The 18,206-nt window shown below is 55.8% G+C and overlaps 1 protein-coding gene across 3 annotated transcripts; it reads right to left on the reverse strand.

The window, feature by feature from the left end:
• Positions 1-33: 33 nt before the first annotated feature.
• On the reverse strand, positions 34-17,012 carry ANKRD13B (ankyrin repeat domain 13B). Of its 3 annotated transcripts, none has more exons than XM_045836325.1 (15): positions 16,882-17,012; positions 6,607-6,742; positions 6,390-6,514; positions 6,253-6,298; positions 5,581-5,724; positions 5,303-5,492; positions 5,160-5,226; positions 4,027-4,108; positions 3,216-3,280; positions 2,859-2,989; positions 2,576-2,733; positions 2,283-2,435; positions 2,018-2,181; positions 1,863-1,939; positions 34-1,388 (listed from the first exon to the last, which is right to left on the reverse strand). In XM_045836325.1, exons 1-15 carry the CDS (start codon positions 16,993-16,995, stop codon positions 1,169-1,171), a joined length of 1,872 nt encoding a protein of 623 aa, XP_045692281.1. In that variant the 5' UTR covers positions 16,996-17,012; the 3' UTR covers positions 34-1,168. The 3 variants fall into 3 exon arrangements, with proteins under 3 accessions (XP_045692281.1, XP_045692280.1, XP_045692282.1); XM_045836324.1 differs by having other exon boundaries at positions 34-1,391; XM_045836326.1 differs by lacking the exon at positions 16,882-17,012 and adding an exon at positions 11,491-11,511 and having other exon boundaries at positions 34-1,391.
• Positions 17,013-18,206: the final 1,194 nt, after the last annotated feature.

The following is an 18,206-nucleotide window of genomic DNA, read 5'->3' on the forward strand; positions in this document are numbered from 1 at the left end:
ATTCTTCCCCAGTAAAGGTAGGTAGGAAAAGCCTCAGGTTTGAAGCCTCTTTAATTTGTGCCTCAGAATCAGTCTGGTGCCCCTGGCATCAGGGAAGGGGATAAGAGGAACAGTTTCTCTTTGTTCTTTTCTTCCACTCCTTTTGTGTCCCTTCTGAACCTCACTGGCTGAACCAGGAGGGCCAGCCAGGGAGAGCCGGGAAGTGTGCTGTGGGCCCCTGCCCCTGGCAGGGTCTGTGCTTCTCTGGGGGGGCGGGGCGGGGCGGGGCAGGGGAGAGCCGGGGGTTAGCACCATTGGATGAAGGGTTTTAGAGTCAGCCCCTGGGTGGGGGCGAGTGGGACGCACAACCACAGAGGGCTAGCAGCAGCCGGCGGGAAGGGGCGGGTGGTGGCGCCAGGGCACTGGGCAACCCCCCTCTGTGCAGTCTAGTGTGGGATCCAGTGCTTGCCCCAGCCCGACGTCCCCTCCCCCCGTGCCCGCACTTGCCAAGACAGCATGTGGGAGTCAGGCCTTGCCCAGGACTGGGGGGCCAACTTGGGCACCCTCCTTGATCACAAAAACATGTCTTGGGGAAGGGGTCTCCAACCTCTGGCCGCCTATATTGAAGCTGCGACCACCCTGAGACCTGGGAGGGGTGTAAGGGCTGGGGGAGCCGGACACCCCGCTAAGTGCACTTGACGCTGAAATGCCGGGGTGGGGGAGGGGCTGGGCCCTTGACGTGCCGGCTTGTGTCTGGAACAAAGCAGCTACACAGCACGTGGGGAGCTCAGCCGCCCTCCAGGGGTGAAGAGCGGAAATGCAAAGGCTTCACAGGCAGTGTCCTGGAGTGGGGTCGGTGAGCAGAAAGTAGAGCGAGCCAGAAGGAGCAAGGACGCGGACACTGCTCCTCTAAGGACCGGTCTCCCACTCAGGACCGCCTGGCTTTGCCCTGGGACAGGCTGGGGGTCAGGACACAGCAAAGCAGGGGGACCCGGCCGTGCCAGCTGCCTCCAGGGCCCTGGCCCGCAAAGATACCCTGCGGCCATGCCTAACCCCTCGTCTGGTGTTTGGTGCGTCCCTATGCCCCTGAGGCAGTGGCTCTGGTCTCCAGCCACAGTGCGCGTGGGTCGGGGCGTGTCTCACTCCCGGGTGGGGCTCGCATGGCACGGCTGAAGGCCGGGCAGTGGCATTACTGCTCGGTCAGTGAGAGCCGCAGGATTCGCTCCAGTTCCTCCTCCTCCTGGCGCACTCGCCGCCGCCGCTCCTCCTGCTCCTGCGCAGACAGCTCCATGGCCAGCCGCAGCTGCTCGTCGTAGCTCCGGAACACGCAGCTACCAGGGCTAGGACTGGGCCGAGGGCTGGGAACGGCGGTAGGGGTCGCAGGCTGGCGTTGTGGCGTAGGCGGGGCGCTTCTGGGGGCAAGGAAGACACATCTAGGGCTCCAGGCATCAAGGTCCCAGGACAGATCAGGCCTGCCACCCTCCAGTCCTGCATCGCCTCCCTGGCTCCCACCCAGTTGTGGCAGATCCCAGCCCCTACGAAACTTATCCTCCCAGCAGACAGCAGACAGCAGACAGCAGACAGCGCATGTGGGCATCTTCTAGAACCCCAGCCCTGACATCCTGCCTGGGGAGGGTCGGGAGGCCATGAGGCCTGGTCCCGATGAGGGAGGCACTTTCGGAGTACTGCTCACCGGCCCAGAGTCAGGCAAGTGTACAGCAGAGACCATCTTGATTCCTGTAGGGTCCCTGGTGACGGTACCACGGTTTCTCTGGGCCAACAGGGGCTGCTCAGTGGGCAGTGTCCTCACCTACTGTGACAGAGTACTAGGGTACTCTGTGCTTGGGGTGCGTAGGCATCTCCAAATCCTGGAGGACACTAACCTGTCCTGCCGGCGACCCTCGCAGGACATGGGGTGAGTGCCCGGCTTGCTGTTAGTTAGCGCCTCCCATATGGTGACCTGGAGGGAGAGGGCAGGGGCCCGTTGGCTACGGCGGCACTGCGGTCAGGTGGCCTGTTGCGTCCACGGGGCACACACCTGGTCATACTCGCTGCCCGCCTCAAGCAGGCTCTGCTGGATGGCAAACTGCAGAAGGTCGTCATCGTCGTCTCGGGTCACCGTCTCCCGCTGGCCGCCCAGCACACTGTACCCTCTCGGGGCCTCGAACAGGGCCGGGGAGATCTCGCATCCGCGGCAGGAGGCTGAGGGCAGACTGAGGTCAGAGTGGCCCCCCAGGAAGGAGCAGGGAGGGCTCCGGTGAGGGGCTGGTGCAAAGGGTGACTTCAGAGGGGTCAGGGCTCACTTGTGGAGCTGGAGCTGCTGACACTGGAGGAGTCGCTGCCTGGGGAAGGGGTCTCACTGCTGGGGCTGCCTCGCACCGAAGGCACCGGCTCGTCACAGCCGTTGAGGTTCCCGAAGGTGATGCGGGCGTTCAGGATGTGGAAGATGGGGATTTCTGAGGATGAGGAAATCGTCAGGTGCCACCCCCCCCCCCCACACACACCTCAGCCCTGCCCCGCTGTTTTGCACATCGAAGCCCCGCCCCACCCCACCCCTACAACAGCAGCCATGGGGAAAGGAGGCTGGGGGTCTCACCAATCTTGACAGGGAAGCCGGGAGGCAGGCGCAGAGTAATGAAATCCCGGAGCTTGGCGAAAAGCGCGTTGCTGACAGCCATGAGGTCAATGATGGGGGCCACCTGCTCACACAGGGACAGGGGATGCTCCTCACACAGCCACAGCTTGGCCTTGAACCTGCCCCCCCCCAGGATCCCAAGGCGTGAGGGACGTTGTAGAAGCAGTGGCCTCCCAGAACCTTCTGGGACCCCTGTCCCATCCTGCCCTGCCCACCCCTGCCCGGCACCAGCGAGGGACCTCACTTCTGTGTCTTGGTAGTCAGTTCCATGGGGCGGCCCATGTCACGGTTGCCAAGCTCAAAGTTGGGGTTGAAGTACTCTTCTGCGGTGATGGCAGTGGGGTTGGCTTGGCTCAGAGTCTGGGTGATCAGGGTCTGCACCACATGGGGAGGGGCCCATGAGCCCTTCTCAGTCCCTGATGCCTGGCCAGCCATTTGGTATTACAGCCCCAGAGCTGCCCCCCTGCCACTGTGGAGCCAACATGGTCTGAGCGCTGCGGGAAAGAGGTCCACAGGCCATGCTAAGCAGGACACCTCCCAGGCCTTCCCCTGAGCCATATCCATGCCCTTCCACCAAGGGGCACCCCTGGCGCACACTCACCCCATTTTGGGGGCCCCCATGCTGCTCAGCAATTCCCAGGAAGGACTGCAGGGGTGTCTTGCAACCTACAAGAAATGTGCCGTCTCAGAGGACGTTGCAGCCCTCAGAAGCGACAGCACCCAAGATCTAGGGAGGACACTGGGTCCTGGGTGGCAGGGAGACTGTTTACCCACACTGTACATGCAGGCACCGTCATCCGACAGTGACCGAGGACACCAGAGGCTGGGCTAGGGCCACCAGAAGTACAGCTGGGAGAAAACACAGGCCTGGGGCTCAGGAGAAACTTCCAAAAGTGTCACTCTCCAGGTTCACAACAGTGGACAAAAAAGATCTGCTTTTGGTGAGCAGTTCTGGGGTACGCGCGCGTGTTTTCTTTCAGGCACTTCCACGTTCACTCGTTCTCCCGTGAGGTGGGAAGTAGATCTCTCCACTTCAGACAGACTAAATGGCGCCCAGAAGCCAGGTGTAGTGTCAGCGGGCACGGAGAATCAGTGCAGGGGCCCCCGGCTTTCTGCCTAGAGTGTCTCACTAGAGTGGCCATCAAAAAGTGTACATGGCACTTCTCTTGCTTTCCAAATCCAGTGCAGACATTAGTAATCAATTCCTTCCCATTGAGCCCAAATTCTGCTTTACAGTCACCTTGGCAACATGCTGGGCAGCCACTACCGGCCTTTAGGACTGGGCACTTGAAAACGGCCTGTCCACATAAACTACCCTGGTTTCTGCTGGGATGTCAGAGGGAATACTGCTGGAGGCGCTCAGGTGGCAGCTGGTTCCTCACACCTCCCCCCATGTGCCACTGCCTCATTACCTTTGACCTTGCCCTTGTGCTGTTCTGAAAGATGCTCTGTCCGTGTCCGGGTGATGAGTTCCACATTGGATGCCCCATATACCTGGGGAAAGATGAAGAATGGGCTCAAGGACACCTCTGGTAACCGTGCCCCACCAAGGGCTTTCCGAATAGTTCCTGCAAGAAAGGGTCCGGGGCAGGGGAGAAGAAGCTGTTTGCTCAAATCCCCAGGCCTCTGGGCAAGTGAACACATGAAGTCATTCATTCTTATTCCCTCAACAAACATTCTGTGAGCAGCCTTTACACGCCAGGCACTGAGGCAGGCGTCAGCGCTACAGTGGCGAACAAGCCCGTCCAGACATGGCCCCTAACCTCCGGAGGCTCACGCTTTAGTTGAGGAGACAAGAAAGTTGTAACTGTTGGACAGTTACAACAGAGTGTGCTGGGTACGTGCTCTGCTGTGGGGAGCACGGGGCTGCGGGAACAAAACACACACGCTGACCCGGCCTGCAGAACCAGGGAAGCCTTCAGGAGGAAGCAATCCAAACCCTGCGGCACCTGGTAGTCCCTTCATTCAGCAGGGGCCCCTGGTGGGTGTGTGGGGGCCCCGGAGCAACCAACCCAGTCTTCTCAAGGGTGTAGGCCTGGCTGTGGGGTTAGGCAGCCAGGGTCTGAACCTCAGCAGTCACTTAGTGTTGTGCGACCTCGTGTGGGTCATCCAACCACCCCAAGCCTCCATTTTGGCCTCATAAAATGGGCCCATATCCTACTTCACAGAGTTGCTGTGAGTATTCAATGAATACCGTGGAAAGGGTTCAAAACACATCTGTAAAATGGGAATAATAATAGTACCAACCCAAAAGAGTTGTTCTGAGCACGTGTGTGTCTGTGTGATGTATACATGTATATACATGTGTGCATGTGTATGTATGTATACATATAAAATGTCAGACCAGTGACTTGAACATGAATATAGTAAGTGCTCAATAAATCTGGCCATTCTCACCAGTTGCCTCTTAGTCTAGCGCCCTTCCCTCAGTGCTGCATGGCCCCTGCACCTCCAAGGCTGAGAGAGTGGTCATCAGGAAACCCCGGCCCGGCTTCCTGTGGGCAGGAGTGTGGTGGGGTCTGGTACCAGGGAGCTATGGCCTCACCTTGGCTTCATACCCATTCACCATTTCGGTCTTCTCACTGCGCCAGCCCAGGATGCCTGTCTTGTTCCTGAGGAAGCAGAGGGGTCCAGGTGAGGGGCCAGCCCACAGGTTTGCTCCAGGCCATCGAGGCCATGCCCGCTCACCTCTCAAAGGAGATGTTCTTGGTATCCAGCTGTGTGGTGACGACAGGTGCAGTAAGCCGGCTCAGCACCTGCTCTTCAGTGGGCTGGGCAGCAGCCAGCAGCAGCTCACGGTCCTGCCCGGCCAGTGCCAGGGTCTCCGTGTACACTACCCGGCGGTCATGGTCAATCTCCATGACCACGGCGCTTGTGTCTGCCAGCCAGGGAACAGCATGGAGGTCAGGGGTGGCATGGAGCTGTCTCACACCTCCCCACCCCGCCCCACCTCCCACCTGCCTGACCTTGGCCCCTGAAGACGAAGCTGCGGTTCCCTCGCTGCCATGTCATATGGTCAAAGCCCAGGAGTGTGGTGTCCACCCGCAAGTTCTGCCCACTCTTCCACACTTTGTAGGTGTCACTAGGGCAGATCTTGGACACCAGGGGCACTAGGTGGAAGGGAAGGTCAGCGGTGGCTTGGATTCTTGGATTCGCCTGACCCACCCAACCTGGGCCGCCCCAGGGCATGGGGGTCAGGGGTGTGGCCAGGAAAGGGTAAGGGACTGGTAGAAGATAAGGGGTTCCCCCAACTCTCCCCATCTGTTAATTCACTCATTCAGCTTTTCACCCAAACTTCCAACAAATGTTTATTAAACACCTACTGTGTGCCAGGCACTATTCCCGTCACTGGGGATACACTGAACAGGACAGAACCCTCCCCTCCTTGAGCTTACCTTCGAGCAAGGAGTGACAGCTCACAAACAAATGAGCACATCGTTACAAAGTGAAGGAAATAATAGTAACGGAACTGAGACAGTGTCTGAGGCAGTATGTAAAGGCCTCGCTGGTGGCACTGAGCTGAGAACTGAACGATGAGGAGCCACAGTGACAGCAATGGGAAGGAAGAGTGTGCTAGGCAGGGGAGCAACAAGCGCAAAAGCCCTGAGGTCCAGAGAGGCCCACGTCAGCCCTCTTACCCCAGCTAGTGAATTCCCATTTCATCTCCACGTAGAAGTCCTGGGCCTGGAGGATGACAAGGAGAGTGGCTAAGTCTGCGCTACAGACAGGGTTACAGGGCCACGGTAACCCTGGAGGCCGGGAGGCTGGCCCTCACCTTGCGCAGCTTCTCCAGGAGCACGGGGATGCCCGCCAGCCGCTTCACCACCCGCTGGTAGTCCCGGTACCGTAGCACCAGCTGTACCAGCTCCAGGTCCCGGGTACTCACAGCCTCCTGAAGCACTGGGAGAAGCAGAGGCAATGTCACAGGGCAGGTGAGGAGAAGATGCTGCGGAAATCCTGGCTGTGGGGCTGGGGTGAGCGGGGGTGCCCACCTGTCCAGCCGCTGCGATTCTCCCTACCCACGTCTGCACCATGTGCCAGGAGCACACGGGCACACTCGAGGTGCCCCAGTGTGGTGGCCAGGTGCAGGGGAGTCCGCCCACGGGGATCCAGCTGCTCGATGTCCACCTGGAGAAGGAGGTGAAGACATAGCCCCGGTCACTGCTGCAGCAGCCCATCTGAGCCCACTAGCCTCTGAGCAGGCGGCAACCACCGCACTGCCCGGCCTTGCCCATCTCACAAGGCCATGGAAAGGACAGACAATTAGCTGGGGTCAAGTGAGTGGAGAGGGGCTTGTGGGACAGGGCAGGACATAACTGAGAAAGGGAGGGCCTTTCTCCTTCCCTGTTCACCTAGGCCCCCTGACTGGGGCTCCTCCGCCATGGCCCAGTGAGCTGCCTACGAAGAATAAGCCTGGGGCTGGCAGGTGGTCTAGAGAGGCCAATGACCTGGGAATGAGTCTGGGAATCAAAGGGTCATGGGTTCGATTCCCAGTCAGGGCACATGTCTGTGCTGCGGGCGAGGCCAGGTCCCCAGTTGGAAGTGCATAAGAGGCAGCCACACACTGATGTTTCTCTCCCTCCCTTCCCCTCGAAAATAAATAAATAAATAACATCTTAAAAAAAAAAGATTTTAAATAATCCTGTTATTGTTTTGTGAATAGCACAATTATATTGCATGAGATTTTTGTTGGGTGATAAAAGCATATTTTGTTAAACATAAACATTTATATTTCAGGAGTCTAGGGCTTCTAGTTAAGTACAGTGAACTGACCACATGCATGTCACTTCTCTCCTTCCCAAAACTTTATTAAAATGCCATTAAAAGACTTCTACTACAGCCATGATGAGGTAACCGAAATTACCCTCCCACCCGACACAGAAAACTGTTTCTTTAAAATATGTAAAATAACTTTTTCAGACATTGGACAACAAGGACTGTGATCCTTGAAGTAAGAGAAATAAACAAGGTGGGCCCTGAGATCTCCTGGGTTTCTACCGGGAGAAAGATTCCAGGCTGCAGTTCCGGGAAGGTCCCCAGCAGAGCACGGGGACCTCACCCCGGAGCGAAGGAGACGGAGACAGGCGTTCAGGGAAGCCGACAGGGCTGGCAGCTGCTGGACAGAGTTCTGGGAAGGAGGAAGCTCTGCCACAGTGAGCTCCAGGGATCTGCATGGGGTCCCTTTGAGTCTTCACTGAATACTTTGCGTGGGGAGAGTGAAACTTTAGAGGACCAGGCAGAAAAGGGGCAATAAGCTGGTAAATTCTCAGAGCTCACCCAGGGCAGGGAGACAATTAGCACCAACTTGCTAGAGAGACCTTATTGTTTATCCAGGGAGGGAGACCCAAGAAGCCTTATGCCTTACTTAGTAGTAAGGCTAAACTCTCCCTGCACAAAAAGCTCAGCCAATCAAATAAAAATTAAAAATAAGCTTAAAAGGATCAAACTGATTTGCCAGTAACTTAACTTAGTCTGACAGAAGAAAGTCTAACAGGAAGACCACAAAATCCAAATGTTTAACATCATAGTATTTAAAATGTCTTACATCCAGTTACAAATTGCTAGATAGGCAAGGAAGTAAGAAAATATGACCCATAATTAAAAGAAAAATGACTTAATAGAAACATATACAGAAATAACAAAGATGATGAGCCCTGGCTGGTGTGGCTCAGTGGACTGAGTGCTGGCCTGCAAACCAAAGGGTCACTGGTTTGATTCCCAGTCAGGGCACATGCCTGGGTTGCGGGCCAGGTCCCCAGTGGGGGAATGTGAGAAGCAACTGGTGGATGTACCTCTCGCACATCAATATTTCTCTCCCTCTCTTTTTCTTTCACTTCCCCTATCTCTGAAAATAAATAAATAAATAAATTTAAAAAACAAAGATGATGAATTACTCATTATATGCAAGAATTTAAAGAAAAACATGAACACAACATATGTGAGGAGAGAAATGGGAGACAAGTACAATATCTGGAATAAAAATTTCAGCGGGTTAAAAATTCACTGGGTAAAATTAACAGTAGATTAGATACTACAGAATAAAAAATCAGTGAACTTGAAGACACAGCAATAGAACTATACAAACTAAAGCACAGAGGAAAAACAAAATACTGAAAAACATCCCAAGAGCCTCAGCAATCTGCAAGGCACTATCAGGCATTCTAACATATGTGTGATTGGAGTCCCAAAGGATAGGATAAGGAAATGCGGTAAATAAGGCAAACTTAAAGAAATTATCACCAAAATTTTCCAAATTTGATTTTTAAAAAACTACTATAGTGTGTTGAAGGGTGGTGCACTCCCCCCAAAATATATATGTCTACATCCTAACCCCCACAACCTATGAATGTGAGCTTATTCAGAAAAAGGGTCCTTGCAGAATAATTAAGTTAAAGATCTCGGGACAAAATCAGCCTGGACTGTCCAGTCAGGCCCCAGCTGCAACGACGCGCCTCTGTGAGACACACGGAGCGAAGACACACGGAGAGCTGAAGTCCCGCGTGAAGAGGCAGAGACTGGAGCGATGCAGCCACAAGCCAAGCGATGCTTAGAGCTATGAGAACCTGGAAGAGGAGGAATCCGCCCAGAGAGCTCTTGAAAGGAGAGGGATCCTGGCTGACACCTTCAGTTTGAATTTCCAACCCCCGAAATTATGAGAGAATAAATTTTTGTTTTAATCCAACGAGCCTGTGATAATTTGTTGCGGAAACTAACACAATGATAAATCCACAGAATCAAGAAACTGAATGAATACCAAAAATAAACATTAAGAAAACTACACCCCACAAAAGAAAAAAAAGAAAAGAAGGAAGAAAGAAAACTACACCAAAGCCCATCAAAATCAAATGCTGAAAACTGGTGACAAAAAGGAAATCTTAAAAGCACTTTGAAAAATGAGACACGCTATATAGGGAAGAACAAACATAGGGAACATTACGTAGTTCTCACCAGAAACCATGCAAGTGAGAAGACAACAGCACAAAATCTTTAAAGTCTTAGGGGGAAAAAATGTCAAACTAGAATTTGATATCCTGTAAAAAGAAATCCCTCACCTGGCTGGTGTAGCTCAGTAGATTGAGCGTAGTCCTGCAAACCAAAAGGTTGCAGGTTCCATTCCCAGTCAGGACACATGCCTGGGTTGCGGGCCAGGTCCCCAGTGGGGGGCTCATGAGAGGCAACCACACATTGATGTTTCTCTCCCTCTCTTTCTCCCTGCCTTCCCCTCTCTCTAAAATAAATAAATAAATAAATAAAATCTTTTTAAAAAATCCTTCAAAAATAAAAGGGAAATAGTTTCATAGACAAACAAAAGCTAAGAGAATTTCTCATCAGAAGACATTCAAGAAATGTTACAGAGCCCTGGCTGGCGTAGCTCAGTGGATTGAGCGCGGGGCTGCGAACCAAGGTGTCACAGGTTTGATTCCCAGTCAGGTCACATGCCTGGGTTGCAGGCCATGGCCCCTAGCAACCGCACATTGATGTTTGTCTCCCTCTCTCTTTCTCCTTCTCTTCCCTCTCTAAAAATAAATAAATAAAATCTTAAAAAAAAAAAAAAGAACTGTTACAGAAAGCTATTCAATGGAAGGGAAACGATACCAGATGGAAACTTAGATCTACACAAAGAAATGAGGAGTGTGCCCCAAATGGTAAATTTGTGACTGAGTATAAGACGGTCAATAAAATATTTAAAACCCATAAGAATAAAGAGAAGAGATGTCAGCATGTAAGAAATTTCAACACAGATTCCCAACATGGAAAGCGGCTTGGGCATCACTGACTTAGGGGAGCAAAGGGTACCACACCAAGCGTTCACAGAGGGAATCCCAGGGAGTGGCAAGCCGGATCACCCCCCTGGCACTCTTACAAGGTGCAGAACATGAGGGCAGTGGAAAAAGCAGAGTTGGGAGTGAGGCTCGAAGGTGAATTCCTGGGATGCTGGTTAAAATTCAAAACCCCCGGATCCCTCTCAAATCTTGTAATGATGGGAGATGCCCCCCTTCCCCTCCACAGGATGCCAGGGGGTTATTCTCTGTAGACACTGAGCCTGAGATGCACTGGACTCAGAAGCATTGGCCTGAGGATGAGGTCATGGGGCTGGAAACCAGGGATCAGTGAAAGCGCAGTCCCTTCCCCACCTCAGGTCCTGACCCAGCGGCAGCCAGACAGCCCCATCCACCCTTAGCAGGAGTCTGGAGAAACCACAGGCCGCCGAAGACCTCTGGGTACAGAGCGTTGGGAATCCCACAGTAAGCAGGCCCGCTTGCCACCCAATCACCCGACAGCAGCACCCACGCGCTGTAAGCTCCACAGCCCCTTCTTAAACTTGTCCCCTGGCCAGGGACCACTGGATGTTTGAGGACAGCTGCCAACGTAAAAGAGACCAAAAAATGCAGGTGGATTCTAAAAACCCAGAGGAAACTCAGTGAATGTAGGAGACAGAAGAAACTTTTTTGGAGGAAAACAGTAATTTACATCTTTGGAAAAATATGAAAGGCTAGCTGCAGTCAGAAACCTAAAGGGGCATCCAACCTCCCGCGACTTCTCTTCCCTCTGCTTCCTCCACCGCGGCCGTTCCAGGGCAGCGGCACCTGCCCAAGGGGACAGCGCCTCAGCCCACTCCCTTTTCAGGTGAAAAGCTGCGGAACTGTCTTTATTGCTTCCTTTTCCCTCAGCTTCCAACCCAATCCATCAGCAAAACCTGACCTTACAGTCTCTGCCTTCTAAACAGGTGCAGGGTCTCCTCAGGCTTCATCACCTCGGGCTTCAGCCCTGGCGCAGGTGCCCCACCTCCCACCCGGTGGTCTCTTCCCCCCTCTCCTGGCCCCTGCACCTGCCCCCCTCCCGTGAACTATCCCCCAGGTCCTTTGGCTCCAAACCTGCCCGTGGCTTCCCATCCATAAGCCCCAAATGTCTCCCCAAGCTCAGGTGCTGTCCCGCCTCTCCTCCAGACGCCCCTCCCACGCGCCGGCCTTCCCTGCAGCCACCTCGTCTCCTCAGGGTGCCCTAGGCAGCCACTTCAGCAGGCTGCTGCTCAAATGTCACCTCCTTAGGAAGCCTGCCCTGACAACCCAGCTTAAATGACAGGCGCTATTTATCTAGCGATCGCCTCTTACCCTGCGTTAGTTCTCTTTCGACATTAAGTCCCCGGTTTGTTTTTTCACTGTCTCCCTCACCAGGACTGCCAGCCCCACACAGGGCGGGTCCCTCGCTGCGGTGTGCAGCGCCGGGTTCCGCAGCCCCTGGACAGCACCTGGCACTAACTGGTGCTTAGTAAACATTTGTTAAACAAATGCATAGATGACTGTATTTAAAGGACACGGGGAGGGGAAGGCAATACAGTGTAAAACCGACAAACCACAAAACAGCGTGGAAGTATGTTGCTTACTATTATGGAGGCAAATAACAAAGCAGCCTAAAGAATTTGAAGAAGTTGCCCCTGGGGCATGAGATGAGGTGGGGAGAGGTGTGGCCAGGACTGCTGCTCTTCACTGTGAGCCTTCTAGAGACAGCTAAATATTTTAAAATGTATAAATTCCTTTATCAAAAATAAAGCATTTTGAATCACTTAAATTATTTATATAATTTTTATAACTCTGTGTTGGTATTTCTTCATGTTTAAATATTAAACATAAAGAGCCTCATGTTCAAAAATTAAGCCTCAAAATTAAAAAAAAAGTGTACCTGGCCCCTGCGGCCCACCTGCTGCTCCTCCACGCGGGCTCCCACAAAGGAAGAGGGGCACTAGTTAGTTTTGCCCGTCATGGTTTGGGCTGGGCCCCTCAGGGTCCTGCCCTGGGTGAGGTCCTGAGCCCTGGGTGGGAGTGGTAGAGGACCTACACACCCGGAGCCGGCTGGGCTGGCAGGATGCCTTCCCACGGGGCTGCTGCTGAGCCATCCCACCAGCCTAGCCCCAGCTGCCCTGCTAACAAGGCCCTAGGGAGCTGGCAGGGCACCCTTCCTGTCCCCAGGGCTCCAGATGCTGCCTGTCACCAGTCCCCTCAGGCACCTCAGCTCCAGGCTCCAGAGAGAGGCTGGCACTGCCAGAAAGGCAGGGGTTCCCCTCCCCACCCCCACCCGTCAACAGCTCAATAGCTCTACCCACAACCCTCCCCAGGGACTCCAGGGCACACCTGTTTGCCAGGGCCAACACGGGCCGTGCTTACACCCAGCAAGGCCCCAAAGAAGCTCCCTGGCCTGCCCAAAGCAGGGCCTGCAGTGGAAGTGGTGCCTTGCCCCAGCCCCAGGTGGGAGAATTCATTAATTTCCTCAGCACAGGCCTGCAGCTATTTAATTGCTGGAATGAAAAGGTTTCCCATGAAACCCAACACCTAGCCCTCCCCACCAAGAGAATGGAAACTGCAACCCAGCAGGCCTCAGCTGGAGTCAAAAACAGGGGTCCTTCAGCTTAAGAGCTGGGGCTCCCTGAGTGACCCCTGCTTCTACTCAGGCACACACCTGCAAGCACACACACACACACACACCCCATAAGGATACACACTCATACTCCTGCTACCTCCACACTCACAGTGCATGTGCAACCAAAGTGTGCAAGCACATGTGTGCCCCGCTGCCCTCTGGCTCTGCAGGTGTCTGTGCACATGTGTAACTCACGTGATGGTTGCCAGCATATTTGCACATGCACACCCCTCACACCCACATCCACTAGCAGAGTATGTTTTCAAACTTATTTAGCATTAGCAGAACCCTTTTGTTAGGTGAAACCTTGCAAGGACACAGCAGATGTACAGACTAAACATGGGTGCTAGAGAAGAAAGGAGAGGGGCCCAGAGCTCAAGGCCTTGCCAGCTCAGCCTTCGTCTCTCCTCCAGCCCCAGGGGGATAGCAGGAGTCTGCTGTGGTCACTACTTCTCAGTCCTCTCACCTGACCAGGAGGTGTAGGGACAGGTATGCCTGAGTCATTCAAGGGGGAAGGAGGCAGAATGCTTCCTAAAGAGGAGTTAAGCGGGTGGGGGTGGCACCTGCTGACTCTCACTCCACCCTGCCTCCTCCCTCCTGTCCCACGCATTCCCTCCCCTCAACCCAGACACATTGATTTTTGGTTTCCGAGGTTTGTGGCTCCCTCCCCTGAGCTTCCCAACTCACCAGCTGTGGTGACAGCCCACACCGGAACAGCTTACTTTATGGGGGGCTGGAATCACAGATGCTCTTAAACACAACAGGTACCTTGGGTGGGGTAGCCTCTGTCTGAGTATTCAGGGGCCCCAAATCCCATTTTGCTGCCTCTAGGCCAGAGGGATGAACTGGGGAAAGCAGGAAGGAAGTCCATGGTGGAGGCAGCCCCAGGAAGAAGGATGTTGCCCTAGGACCACAGCCTGGCCCCCTCCAGAGTGCCTGTGGCCAGAGGTAAGATCCTGCGCCCCTGGCCCTCCCACAGGAAGCAATACAACCTAACCTCCACCTCTCACCCTCAGGGAACACCAGAGACTTGTGACTCCAGAACCAGGGCCACGGCCAGCTGGCTGTGCCAACTCAGGGCTTTGCCCACCAAGAGGGAGCTGGTGCACCCGCTGGTCTGCAACCCCAGTCCCTTCCCAACCTGGCAGAGCATATGCAAGGCAGGAGACAGGACCCAGCAAGCACATACTGCTGGGTGCTAGCTAAAAGGGGTCATGGACCCTCCCTTCACCAAAAAAAAAAAAAACACCCGCTCAGCACCTCCCATCTCCCTACCACTCCCAGCTTCCAGCCCCCAAAAGAGCTCAGGGTGGGGACTGAGCAGAACTCATGAACCTGCTCTGAAGCCCGCCATGCCATCCCCTCCCTGGGCAGACAGCATTGCTAAGCTTGCCCACAGGAGGGCCTCTGTGGGGCTTTCTTGGAGTGAAGAAGAGGCAGCTGTGCCAAGTGAAGACCAGGGAAACCCAGATAGAGGAAAGCCTGGCTGCTTTGATAGTTGGTGCCAGGAGAACCAGAGGTCAGGGCCCCTCCCCAAGCTAGAATCCCAGGGGTCTATGATGGTTTTATGAAGTTAGGTGGCTACCCCCAGGTCTATGCCCTGCAAGAAATGCCTGGGTTGGGCACCGCTGGCTCTCCCTGGGAGCCCGAGACCTGGGGACTGTGCAGTGCATATTTGGATGCACATGTCATTCTAGGTCAGTCCTGGAGTGAAGATGCAGCCAGGGGCTGCTCCCGCCCAGACTGTCTGGCACTCCCCTTCCTGGTTGCCCAGAGTGAAGGAGAGCACTGGCCTGATTCCTTTGTGGTTGGACAAGGGTTAACTTCCACCAGTGCCCTATATTCCCCCTGGCCTGGATCAGGGCACTCGGTGTCCATTTCAAGGAGACACTAACTCACCCTGGTAGGTGGGGGTGGGGCAGTGGGAGAGTGGGATGGGTGAACCTGGTGCTGGTTTCTGTGGCAGCCCGAGGGGAGGAAAAGAGGAACACACTCAGCAGCCCAAAACCACCCCTACCTGCAGCAGGCTGGCCACCTAACCTCACCCCAGTAGGATGACTGCTGACCTGAGCCCAGCACGTCAGAGAGGCCCAGGTGAAAGAGCCTTTTCTTCTAGGGCACTTTGCCTCTGTCCAATCTCTTCAAGAAGACCACCAAGCCTCCAGCAAAGGAGTGTGACTGAGGCACTCAGCTATTAGCCCTCCAACAGCCCTTCAGTCTGCCACCATCCCACCAGGAAGTCCCTCTCAGAGGAGCCTTAAATCTTTCCAGCTGTTACCTCTATCAGAGACTTTCTTCTTTTGCCCTCAGGGGACAAAAGCAGAGAAGAGCTGGAAGAGCCTGCACTGTCTGTGTCTCCGCACCCTGCACACTACACTGTATTTCCTCGTTCACTCTCGCATCACCACAGCGGGGCTCTCCTTGAGGGCAGGGGCCGTTCACCACTGCTCCTCCGGACCTACCACTCGGAGCTCATTTCCCGTACCAGGCCTCCCTGGCTGAAATCCACTTCCTCGATGATGGACAAATAAAGACAAGGTCTGAGAAACAATGTGGAACTTCCTGTATAAGCAGAGGCAGAATGGAAGTGGACACCCCAACCAGCCCAGAGGCTTGGAGGCTCAAGTCACCCCAACATTTCCTGGGACTGCTCTGCAGAGACGGTGCTGTGCTGGCCTGGGGCACTCAGTGGTAGACTTCAGGGACACACCTTGACCCTCACCCGGTTCACTGTCTGGTGATGTTCTCTTCCCTTGGGAAGCAGGCAGCTGTTCAGACTAAACTTCCTGTGACTCAGGAAGTGGTACTCAAAGGGGGCAAATCCTGAGTGAACCACTCCCAGCTTGTGGCCCCCGGAGGTCTTACACCCAGCCAAGTCTGCAGGCTTCCACCTGAGGCAACCCAGGACAGGCTGGGCCCATCTCTGGCTCCTGCTTTCCCACCCTGGAGAGTGAATTGCCCATGCCATAAGTGCCTACCTGTGGCCTGAGGGCCAAGGGCAGAGTTTGCAACTACCTGTGACCTGTGCCTGCCTTGGTCCTGAAGAGTAGCCAGGAGACCCCATCTTCTTGGAAGCCCCTTACCCAGCCAAAGCTGGTTGACCCATCCATTCTCACTGACTAGCAGGAGCCAGCGAGCCTTCTGCGTGTGCAGAACCTCAGATCTTTCCTGTGGCCAGTGGCTCCTAGCTTCTTCAGAGCCTAGAAGCCTGGCCGAGCACCAGAGGACATGAGAGCGCCTTTCAGCACCTGGACAAGGCCCTTGGCGCTTCCCCAAGAGGGTCTCTCTCCAATCCCAAGCTGGGTCTGGGGTCTGTGGGATCCTGGGGCTCTGCCCAGTCTGAGAAAATAGAAGCACTCACAGTGAGGGCAGAGGGCACTGGGTGGGGCTGGGATGCCTGGGAATGTCACACAGCCTATTCTCTGACCCGTGACTTGTGACACCCCCCCTCTTCTTTCCACTCAGGCCTTGCCCACCTCCGCACACTCACCCGGGAGGTGTCACTCGGCTGAGTGGGGCGGACTCTCCCACCACACAGAACACCACAGACGGAGCCGGCAGCCCCTCCCCAAAGCCCTCACTGCCCCGACGAGCAGGAACGCAGTGGTCCTCTGCCCCAATCTGAGAGGGTCTGGGACACGTGTGGGCGCCCGTCCCGGCAGAGGGGAGGGGGCGGGGGGCCGCTCCCATCACCCTCTCCCGGTCAACAAGCAACACAAACGCCGCGGCTCGAACAAAGAAGAGCTGCAAACTCGCTGGGGAGGCGGGACAACCCATGCCGCGCCCCCTCCCCAAGCCGAGCAGGCGTGCCCGGCCGTAGGGTCCCCGCGGTGCCCCGACGGCGCTCTTACCTGGCCCGCGCGGACCTCTTTCTCCAGCTCGCGGTGACGGTTGTGCCACACCAGGTAGTGCAGCGGGTACTTGCCCTCCGGCCCCTTCCTAGCGGAGGCGCTGGCGGGGATCATCGCCTGCTCCTCATGCCGGGGCCGCGGCGCCCGGCCCGGGAGAAGGGACGGCGCCGGAGCCCGGGCCAGAGGCCGTGGGGCAGGGAGCCGGCGCTGTCTGCTCCCGAGGCTGCAGCTCGGGCATGTGCGAGCGGCGCCGGCGGGCGGGGGCGGCGCGCCCGGCGCGAGGCGAGCGGCGCGGGCCGCGGGCGTCCTCGCGAGGCGGCGACGGCGGGCGACGCGAAGAGGCCCCCACCCGACCGGAGAGGACGCGGGCACTCGGTGGCGCGCCTCGCCTCCCACACCCCCGCACACAAAGACGCCGCTCGACTGAAGGAGCAGGCGCCCGCAGCGGGCGCGGGGGCGCACGGGGCGCGGAGCCCCGGAGACGCCGCCGCCACCGCAGGGACGCGCTCCCGCAGCCCCTGGCTTCCCGCAGCCGCATACCCCGGCCCTCAGCCCGAGCTGCCGGCGAGGGATGCGGGGCTGCAGGAAAGAGAGGAGGGGACCCGAGTGCCCGAAGCAGAGCCTGTTATAACTCGGCCCCGCAGCACTATGGGGCTTGTAGTCCACCTCGTGCAAATGGGGGTGGCGAGGGGCCGGAGGACGTCCCGCACTGGCACCCTCATCCCGTGAAAGCGTGGGGGAGGGAATCGAGCCTGACAGAAACGGAGGCAGCGTCCTGACGCCAGGTGGGCTGGGACGCAACCCCACCCAGTAGCGTTTTGCTTTTTGCTGGGGAAGGAAGGGGTACGGGCCTCGCTTCAGCATTGGGGGAAGTGGGAAGGTGTGGCCTTCAGGATTGAATTTGGGTCCCAGTGGAACGAGAGAAGACATCCACATTCCCAGAAGAGTGACTGATGGGGGACTCCTGAGAAAGGTGAGGGACATTAGTACTAAGGGTTATTGGAGCAACCAGGGGTCTGGCGCCTGAATTATTACGTAGGAGTTTTCCCTGCCCTGTTATAAAATTAAACTCCATCTTCCACACTTGACATTGGAAAGAGAATGTCCACTTAGCCTGAGCGGACAGTCGCCCTTCATCATATACTGTCCTTTGCAAGGATCAGAGTGGGGCTGGGCAGAGAAAGCAGCAGGTGGCAGCTCCCAACCTCCACCCCCCGTGTGGTCCCCTTAGGAGGGGAAGTGACTGATTTCAGAGACTGTTTCCTTCCTAAATAACTCCAGGGCAGAAAGATCCTTCCAGAAGGGTCCCTGCAGATGCTGTGGTA

The sequence above is a fragment of the Phyllostomus hastatus genome, unplaced genomic scaffold (assembly GCF_019186645.2).
Source record: "Phyllostomus hastatus isolate PE091 unplaced genomic scaffold, TTU_PhHast_1.1 phas_contig_210, whole genome shotgun sequence".
NCBI lineage: Eukaryota > Metazoa > Chordata > Mammalia > Chiroptera > Phyllostomidae > Phyllostomus > Phyllostomus hastatus.